This window comes from Chrysochloris asiatica, unplaced genomic scaffold (assembly GCF_000296735.1).
Source record: "Chrysochloris asiatica unplaced genomic scaffold, ChrAsi1.0 scaffold00028, whole genome shotgun sequence".
Lineage (NCBI taxonomy): Eukaryota > Metazoa > Chordata > Mammalia > Afrosoricida > Chrysochloridae > Chrysochloris > Chrysochloris asiatica.
Genome location: NW_006408546.1, coordinates 2,792,636 through 2,802,518, shown reverse-complemented (window position 1 = coordinate 2,802,518; position 9,883 = coordinate 2,792,636). Strand labels below are relative to the sequence as shown.

General features: G+C 46.0%; 1 protein-coding gene across 1 annotated transcript in view; it reads right to left on the bottom strand.

Annotated features, from left to right (window-relative positions):
• Positions 1 to 864: 864 nt before the first annotated feature.
• The window catches only part of SH3BP5 (SH3-domain binding protein 5 (BTK-associated)), an 86,775-nt gene continuing 77,756 nt past the window's right edge, over positions 865 to 9,883 (bottom strand). The window contains exons 5-9 of the mRNA XM_006840018.1: positions 6,462 to 6,592; positions 4,042 to 4,084; positions 3,352 to 3,571; positions 1,556 to 1,816; positions 865 to 1,070 (exon numbers count right to left, since the gene is read on the bottom strand). Coding sequence (XP_006840081.1) covers positions 865 to 1,070; positions 1,556 to 1,816; positions 3,352 to 3,571; positions 4,042 to 4,084; positions 6,462 to 6,592 — 861 coding nt within the window. The remainder of the gene's footprint in view (positions 1,071 to 1,555; positions 1,817 to 3,351; positions 3,572 to 4,041; positions 4,085 to 6,461; positions 6,593 to 9,883) is intronic.

Genomic DNA, 9,883 nt, shown 5'->3' with positions numbered 1-9,883 from the left:
CCCATTGCTTCTATTTTAACAGCCTTTGCCAACACATGCCTACTTCCTTTGCTAGCTTTAAGGAACAATTTCCTCTAAGGAATACTAGTGCAGCATAACCTTTAAATATTGTCATTTACTTTTAAAGTTAACAACCTATAGAGAAATTAACACCTTGGTAAATCTAATAGAACAATGCAACCATTCTCCACATGCACTTCTCTTAGAACAAGTCCCCTTGGCTAGTAGAGTAAGGTTTATGCTACAGAACCTTCTCCCAGCCACCACAAATCCCCTTCTATATGTCCCTGCTACCCCCACCCCCCATTGACATTCACCTTTCCCATCCCAAAAAGTGCAGCTCTTGGGAACCTTTCTAGAAAAAAACTTTAAAGCATCTTAGGTGGGGTGTCCCAGCATATATGTTTATTTTAAAAGCCCCCTCTGCACACCAGAGGATGTTCTTAGCCTAAATAAGCAATTACAACCAATTCTTAGAGTTGTGTTCTTTTTTAAAGCCCTCTAAGAGCAGAGAAGGTGTGCTTTGAATACTTGAGTTTTAATGGTCTCACTTAGCTCTCCTGGGATATAAATAAGATGTCCATCCTAGCTCTTGGCCAGTTTGGTTTGCTTCCTAGCCTGGGTTCTCTCCTAGGAACTACTTATTGCTTCCACAATGTCACTACAGGAGCGGTCCACCAAAACTGTGAGCCTGTAACAACTCCGCTCTGAAAAAGCAGCCCTCAAGCTCACTGAAACACACTACTGCAGGTTGGAGTAGACGCTTAAGATTTGGCATATATTAAATGATTATTGGCACAATGTTCTCCATACAGTTTCATGTATAAATATTGATGATGCACATGGGCCAGGGCCCTGGACGGATCAACCAATCTGCACCATTTTTATGTTGGCAATGATTCCGTCTCTTCCCTTGGAGCACTGGAGGGAGAGCTGCTTCATCCGGGTCTCCATGGCAGGGCCCTCAGTGGCCAGGCGGCTTTGGTTCTTACCACCACCACTGCTGCTGAGACCCCGATTGTTGTTGGCTTTGTCACTTGTTTTATTCTCTGCCCCTTCTGCCCTGTCCCCTGTAGAAATGATAAAGATCAAGTGAGTAATGATTTTCAAGGGTCTCTTCTTAGACCCACGCAAATCATCCAACCCGGTGCTTAGTGTTCCCTAGTCATGCATTTATCTCAGAAGGTTCTCGCATCATACTGCTCACTGCTTTCATTTCCCCTAGGCACTTAGAGTCATCTCAGAGGACAAAGTCTGTACGCTCATATCTGGAAAACAAACCCTCCAGAGAGTGTGTTTGCCAAGAATCTAAGCACTATCAGGAGTGGAGCTAGGAGACCCCCAAAAAGCATTGAAACCATTACTGAGCAATACTGACAGCACAGGTACAAACGAAAAGTTACGTGGCACTGGAGCAGCTGGTGAGTTTGAACCACTGACTTTTTAGTTCAACTAGACCTTGCAGTCTCGTGTTTATGCTATAGTACATACCAGGACTCCTAGAAAAATGCAGACATCTGAGTAGACAACCAGTCATGAGAAGGCTGCAGCTTACCTCGTTCTACCTCGCATTCTGGAGAGGAGGCCCCACTACATTCACTGCGAGGACCCAACACTGGGAACATCATCCCAAACTCCGACAGAGACACAGGGCTGGGCAGGTCCAGGCTGCCAGGCCTCACAACCACAGGAAATTGGTCAGGCATCTCAGATGGGCTTGTTGGTCCAGAACTAAAGCTGGACACAGACTGGGTTTCCGAGTCATCTTCAGATACGAAGTTGCTGCAGTTGTCATCTTCAAAGGCCTCTGAGGCAACTAGGATGAGAAAAAACACAGTCACATAGAGTCTAGCAAATAGTTAATGGGTTTAGCTGCTAACCTAAAGGTCATGTCCACCCAGGGGGGCACCCTGGAAGAAAGTTGTAGCACTCCACTGAAAGTCTATGGCTGTACTCTGACTGACACACACGGGGTTGCCGCTGTGGGCAATTCCCAAGTCTGCTGACCAGCCATGAAGGTAGCCAGAGCACATAAATGTTCTGTCCTCTGAACACAGAGGAGGGGTCAGCCCTGTGTGGAATATATGTTGTAACCCTTTTTTGTTTTAAATCTTCCAGGTCACTTCTGGACATACTCAGAGCATGCCTCCATCACTTCTTATTGGTGCTATGGAGTCAATTTTAGCTGATAGCGATCCCATGGGACAGTAGGACTACCCTACAAGGTCTGGTAGGCTGTGATCTTTCATCCCCTACTCTCTCCCTCGTCTTTAACAACGACCTGTGAATCATTCCACGGGAACGTGGTGGCTCCTACAAACCATTTGAGTCCAAACCACAAGGTCCACAATTTGAGCCTGAAAGCTGCTCCACAGGAAAAAGATAAGGCTTTCTGTTTGCATAAACATTTAAAAGTCTCAGAAACCCTATACGAGGCTGTTGTATAGTGCCATTGAGTCCGTTCTGACTCATAGCAACCCTGTATTGGGTTTCCCTAGGGGCAGCTGGTACGCTCTGCCAGCCTTGTGGCTCAAACTGACCTTGCAGTCCCATACCAGGACTACTACTGGACATGGCTTTGGGATCTAAGCCCATAATCTAATTCCATGACTTTGACCAAGCTACTCATCCTCACTGAGCCGCATATGTTCCTCTTCCTACAGGAACAAAGTACATGAAAGTACCTTTATCTTCAGTCACTGTGCTGTGTTCTTACTAGTTACCAAACCAAAACCACTGCCTTCAAGCCGATTCCAGCTGTGGAGTGTTTCTGAGGCAGGAAGTAAGTCCTGTCTTTCTCCCAAGGAGTGTTTATCCTACAGTGCCATCAAGTCAGGTCTGACTGGACTCAATGGCGACCCTGATAGGGTTTCCAAACAGCAGCTGTTGAGCTTGAATTGCCAACCTTATAGCTCAAGACTGACCTTACATTTGAGGTGGCATAGAAGTTAAGCACTCGGTTGCTAAAGTTCAGTAGTTGGTACCCACCAGCTATGTCAAGTGAGAAAGATGTGGCATAGCACTGTGCTTTTGCAGAAAACACAGCCTTGGAAACCCTAGAGGGGAGTTCTGCTCTGTCCTATAGGGTCATTATTGTTAAATGCCTTGTGGTTCAAACTTACTTTGCAGTCCAGTGCATTAACCCACAACGCCATACCAGGACTCTGGTCTCTTGTTAAGTGCCGTGGAGTTGGTTCCGACTCGTAGTTCCAACTCATAGTGAGCCTGTACAGGGTTTCCAAGGCTGTAAATCTTTACGGGAGCAGAAAGCCTCATCTCTCTCCAATGGAACAGCTGGTAGTTTCGAAATGACATCACCCACAGGGGCTACGTGACCCCCTACTTGCTCACCAGAAACTGCATCCAGCTCAGGCTTGCCTCCAGGCAGGTCTTCCACAGACATGTTGCTGCCCTCGGCCCCAACACCACAGCCCCGGGGCCCCATGGCACTGGAGCGCCGCCTTTCATGGATCTCGTCTGAGATCATCTCCAGGTTCTTCAGGGCTGTCTTGTACTCGCCTTTGGCCAGGGCCAGTTTGGCCTGCAGGTCATCCACAGTCTTCTTCAGTTGCTGGTGAGGAAAGAGGACACCAGTGAGGCAAGCCTGCCCCTGCTGGCATATCTGCCCATCAGTCCAGTTCTCAGGACTGAGGACAGATGTACCCTTCATTTTAGCATCACAGCTATCAGCTCACCAGATAAATTCAGCAACTCCCGGCCTCCTCACATGGGACACTAGAACTTTCATTTCTAAAATGTTCCAGGGACCACATGTGAATACTTACTGCCCAAAGTCCAAGACCATCTGAACCCTAAAACTCTAGGGAAATCTACGAAATAAAACCCCTCATCACTGAGTCTATTTTAACTCATAGCTTGCCGGGCTGAGTAGAACTGCTCCCATTGGTTGCCCAAGACAGTTACCTTTCTGCCGCAGTGTTTGACCACTGCCTGACCAGGGCTCTATAGCTGAAAGCATACTGTCACACAAAAATGGGGCAGACAAAATCCCATCAGTGACCAAGCTAAATCCATACATACCTCAAGCTGCACATAGTACTTCGCCTTGAGTTCAAAATAAGGCCTGTAAAAGATAAGGAAAAAACATAAGGGTCTGACAAGGCTGTGAAGTATAGGTGACACTCCCCCCTCCAAGGCCTGACTGACATTGAGGCAAGACATCACTGCTGGACTCAGACACAGCCATGCCCACAGGAGACCAACACACGTACACCTGCGCACTTTTGTTCAAAGTCACACAGAGTGCTAAACAGCTAAGGAAGCCTGGGTCCCTTCCAGTGAGGTTGGTTATCCAAGGAAGACTGCTCCAAACACATCCTTCTCTGTAGAGGCTGACTCGGATGGCAGCCTTACCTCCTTGCTGAACCCAGTGGGGAAGTACAGGAAAAGAGGTACTGGGCAGCATGATTCAGTGCCCAGCATCAACTGGTCTGCAGACCTAGTCAGATCCAAGGGCATGAGCAACATTTCACAAATCCCCTGAGTTGTGAAGTAGCCAGTACACATCCTGGCTTGTTTTTGGTAACTAGGTGTCTAAGCAGTAAGACCATAAATAACAGTGCTTCATTCTTAAGCTGTCTACCTTCCACAAAGTCCTAGAGAGCGTATCCTGAGCATCGACTTGGATGACAAGGACACTGAAGAACCACCCTTGATGGGCATGGAAAACCTGCAATGTGGGAAGGGGTAGGGCTCACAGAAGCCACTTTGTGACCAAAGGGAGCAGACATCATCAGCCTTGCAAGGTAAGAGTAGGAGAAGTTGGGGAGGAGTATGAAAAGGAATTGCAAGGCCACAGTGAACATTTCCAGAAGGAAATGTGAGCAACCATATCATAGATGAGGAGGCAGGTGGGCAGAGGAATACACAGACTGACGTTTTATCCTACAGGAAGGGAGGAACCTCCCAAAAGTTCAGGATCCATCCCTTTACTCTCCAAGTGTAGGTGTCTTGAAGGGGTTGGTAGAGTTCTGTCATGGGCTGAATGATGCCTCCAGAATAGATGTCAGGTGATGTGACCCGATATAAACCAGTAAGAGGATTGAGGGTAGGCTAAAATACTCATATAACCCCATCATAAATAACCCTGATCTCTGATACATGGTAGTTTCCCACAGATGAGAACTAGTGGAGTGTGTCCTTTAGACCTGGGGGTCCCCGCACTTTGCTAGATCCAGGGGAAGATTGGTGGCTACCATGCACAAAGATCGCCAAGGAATGCTGGGCCTACAGATGCTGCAAGAAGACAAGGACCTTTCTCCAGAGCGGGCCTCAATTCAGACCCCCCAAACTCAGAGAATAAATTTCTTAAAAGACACCACTTGTGGGATCTCTGTTCTAGCAGCACTGAAAAACTAGGACAAGTTCAATCACAAGGAATTTTATCTTCTTAAATAAGGATGGATAATTGAAAGTGACTGTGTATGTGGAGTCTTAGTGTATTGTAGGATAAGCACTGGTCTGCTAACCACAAGGTCAGTGGTTTAAACCCACCAGCTGCTCCTCAAACCCTATACAGGGTGACCATGAGTTGGAACAGACTCAGTGGCAATTAATAGCAATAAGTATATGTATGCAGTGTTGAGTGGACAGCATGTGTGTGTGAGAGAAGATGAGCAGAGAGAAGTCAAAGAAGCTACAGTCTGTAGAAGATACTGGGAGAGGCTACAGAGCTGAGAAAGACCTAAGTCTCTCTTGAAGGACTATAAGGTCTTTCCCACTATATCAGCACCTCATCCCCTCACCTCGGGGAGGGCTGGGGCATCTGTCACCCTCTGGCTGGCTGGTGCCTGCAGCTTCCAAGAAGAGAACTTCACTAGCACTGCCCACACACCCCTCGCAGTGGGCTCTGGGTCCCTCTATAGCTGTTGGGTCTAAGTCATCCACGATCTTGCCTCTTCTGCTCAAAGGTCCAGCAACTGTCAATGAAGCAGGGTGCTTATCCTCAAGAGAGGACAAGCACAGCTGTTTGCTCATCATGATAGTTACTGTATAAGATGAGTTTGGAAAAACTTCATGAAGCCATCCTGAAGCATTTCATTGAGAATGTGCATTGTGTACACATCCATCCCCATTATGCTGACAGGTAAACTGAAAGGCAGGGTCTTGTACAACTGTTAGCCACAGAGCCAAGGGCATACCACCCGAATCTCCCAGAGCCCAAGCTCCAGGCTCCAGCCAATGGGACACACAACCATTAGCTTTGGCAGTTCCATTTTCTGTGTCTCCCAAATCAGCCATACCTAGCTCTGCCCTACCCCTCTGCATCTTCCTGTTTGTGGCTCTGAGGGGGGGTCATCTAGCATATTGATAGGTGGGGGACACTGAATCTGTGTCAAGGACTTGCTCAGGCTGCTCCCTAGCAAATGGCATAAACAGGTGGAGACGGTGAGGGGAAGAAAACAATGCTGCCACCCAAGAGAAGGCTGTACCCAACTCACTTGGACTTGTTGATGGCTCTCTTGAGCTTCTTCTCCAGCTGCCGCATCCGGCCCATGGCAGCGTTGTACCTGGCCGCTGTCTCCTTATGCACCAGCTCACTCCTGGTCTTGGTCTGTTCTGCCTCCATGACCTTCAAACGACAACAGAGGTCAGTCCAGCCACACCCAGAACAATCCCGTCAATACTTTTTCATCATTTAAAAAAATATTTCCTAAGCTTTCAGGACTTCCAGTTTGGGCGGCAGGAGAAAAAGCAAGGTAGGGAAGTCTCCGTAGTAGAAGGACTGGGAACTCACGCAGGAAGCGCTCACAGAAAAACTCCAGAGCTCCCTCCACAACTACCATAACATCCAGGACATCAGTTTCCCCGCACTTGCAGCAAGTGAAAAAATCACCATGCGAGTTAGTAATCTGGAGACAGGACTCCCACTATGGCCACCCCACCCTGGCAGAGTTTAGAGGGTGGGGCTACAGTCATTCCAGCTTGGGGAGCCAGCTCTGAAAGTGGCACAGAGACACTTGCAAAAAGAGGTGCGGGAGACTACACATTTCTCCTGCATCTTCGTTGTTGTGCCTTCTTTGTCCAGCCAGGACGCCGTAAGGCGGGTGGGTGCACACCCCCCAAAAAACAGCGTGGACCTCAGTTTCCCCACCGTATAGAGAGAAGGAGCTTGGCAGCTATTAATGACATCAGCCATGGAGACAGAGCCCTAAGATTGACTTGTGCGAGACCCTTGGTGCCTGTGCAGCCGCAGAATCAATACCAACTCCAGGTGACCCTGTGCAGGGTTTCCCGGGCTCTTGGTCTTTGTGGGAGTGGAGCGCCTCGCCTTTCTCCCACAGTGCAGCTGGTGGTTTTGAGCTGTTGACCTTGTGGTTCAAAAGCCCCATTCGTGGCCGCTGTGCTACCTGAGCTCCATGTGCAGGACCTTATAAAACGATTTATAAAACCCCAACATAAAATGACAACCATCTCCAGAATAGCGCTGTGCACAGACACCTAACTGACCTTCAAAGACAAAAATAGTGGACTTCAGAGACAAAAATAGTGGACAATCTTCCTCCCATTAACTTCTCAATATCTACCTGTGTGCCTCTACTGTATTGAATAGAAGAGGGGCCCGAGTGAGCAAACACCCTCACCCACTGCTGAAGGCTTCTACCTTGCACACACACTGCCTGTTTAGCACAGGGCCGTCGCCACAGCTTTATTTCTGTTCCTAAGTGGTGGTATTTGTCTCTGCATTTATATTACTTCTGCTTGTGGTCCTTTTGATCACACATCTTTCCTGGAGGTAGGAGCTTTTTCTCTGTCCATTATCCAAGAAGAGACAGCAATTGTGGCCATATAGCCAAGCTATTAGCATACCCCATAATATTCCACCACTGAGACAAGAGCCAACAACACTTGCTAAGGATTACATGTGAAAAAGGAAGCCTATGTCCTGATCATATTCACCAGGAGTCACCAGTAAGCCTAATAACAAACAAATACCCACTTAAGCGTTAAAAAAAAAAAAAAAAACATTAACTATTGGAAATTATGAACAAGAAACAACAAACGATATCAAAACATATCCAAAACCAGAAGAGAGTAGCTGAGACAAATGACCTGGAGACAGACAAGAGCTTTCTACAAGAGGAAAAGCAGGTTTTGGATATGCCTGAGAAAGAATTCAGAAGAATGATATGAAAACAAATTCAAATGCTCTGAAAAGTGATGATGGAAAACAAGGAAGAAGTCACGAAAGTACTACAAGAGCAATCAAATAAGATTGATACAGCATTAGAAACAATACAAAACCTGCAAAAAGAGGGCCAGATGAGTAATAATAAGATATCAGAAATGCATAATACACTGAAAAAGGATAGCAGAATAAAAGAGAAGGAACTCTGGTAGTGTAGTGGTTACGAATCGGGCTGCGAACCGGAAGGACAGCAGTTCGAAACTACCAGCTGCTCCGCGGGAGGAAGATGAGGCGATCTGCTCCCGTAAAGATTTACAGCCTCGGAAACCCTATTCAGGGTCGCTATGGGTCGAAACCGACTCGACGGCACTTAACAACAACAACAACAAAGCCAGAACTAGCAAGTCTCTCAATACTGCTAAGATAGAAACGCAAGCAGAAAAAAGGATAAAAGAATCTGAAGTGAGTCTATGATTCATGCTGGATAACATGAAGAATTATTGGTATTCTGGAACAGGAGGAATCAGAGAAGTCCACAGAGGATAGTTGAAGAGTTTCTGGAAGAAAATTTCCCTAACATCTTGAAAAATGAGAAGGTAAATATTCAAGAAGCCAAACGTACCCCAGGAAGGACAGACCCCAAAAGAAAGTCACCAAGACACATAACAGTCAAGCTCTCCAAAATCAAAGACAGGAGAGAATACTAAAATTGGCCAGGGAGAAGAGAAATGTCACTTATAAAGCAAGCAAATCAAATTAAGCTCTGACTACTATTCAGAACAAACCATGCAGGTAAGAAGGCAATGGGGAGACATATACAAAGTCCTACAAGAAAAAAACTGCCAACCAATAATCGTCTATTCAGCAAAACTATCAGTCAAATACAATGGTGCGATCAAGGCATTCCACGATAAACAGAATCTGAGAGAGTTTATCAAAACCAACCCAGCACTTCAAAACATCCTAAAGGGGGTTCGGTGGACTGAAAACCAACAAGAACAGACAACCAGAGATTGATAGGCGTGGCACCACCACCTGGAACTCAGTCAACAGCAGAGTCCAAAACAGAACAAGACTATAACAATGAACTCAAAGGAGGTGGGAGGTCAACTGAAGATCAAAATTATACAATGTCAAAGAAGGGACAAATGTAGCAACTGAGATCCAGGTGGTGAGCATGCCAGGTAAGTTTACAGGATACAATGGATTCTCTTAAAGGGAGACAAAAGATAGTAGACTATAAGATAACCCCAAAGAAAATAAATACTTCACTATTTAACATTAAAATGAACTTCCAAGCAGAACAAGCAAACATGAAAACTGAGAAGAAATAGCACAAAAAACACCAACCCAACACAAGAAGGCATGCAGAACAAAAGAATGAACAGCACTACCAAAAAAGTAACATAATGGCGGCAATTAATTCATACCTATCTATAATTACATTGAATGTCTATGGATTGAATGCATCAGTGAAAAGACAGACAGTGGCAGAATGAATAAGAAAACAACACCTTTCAATATGATGCCTGCAAGAGACACACCTTACACACAAAGACAAAAACAGACTAAACGTTAAAGGATGGAAAAAAGTTTACCAAGCCAACTGCAACAATAAACAGGCAGGAGTGGCAATACTAATCTCTGACAAAGTAAACTGTAAGATAAAAACCAGCATGAGAGACCAAGAAGGACACTATCTCATGATCAAAGATAACCATAATAAATATCTAC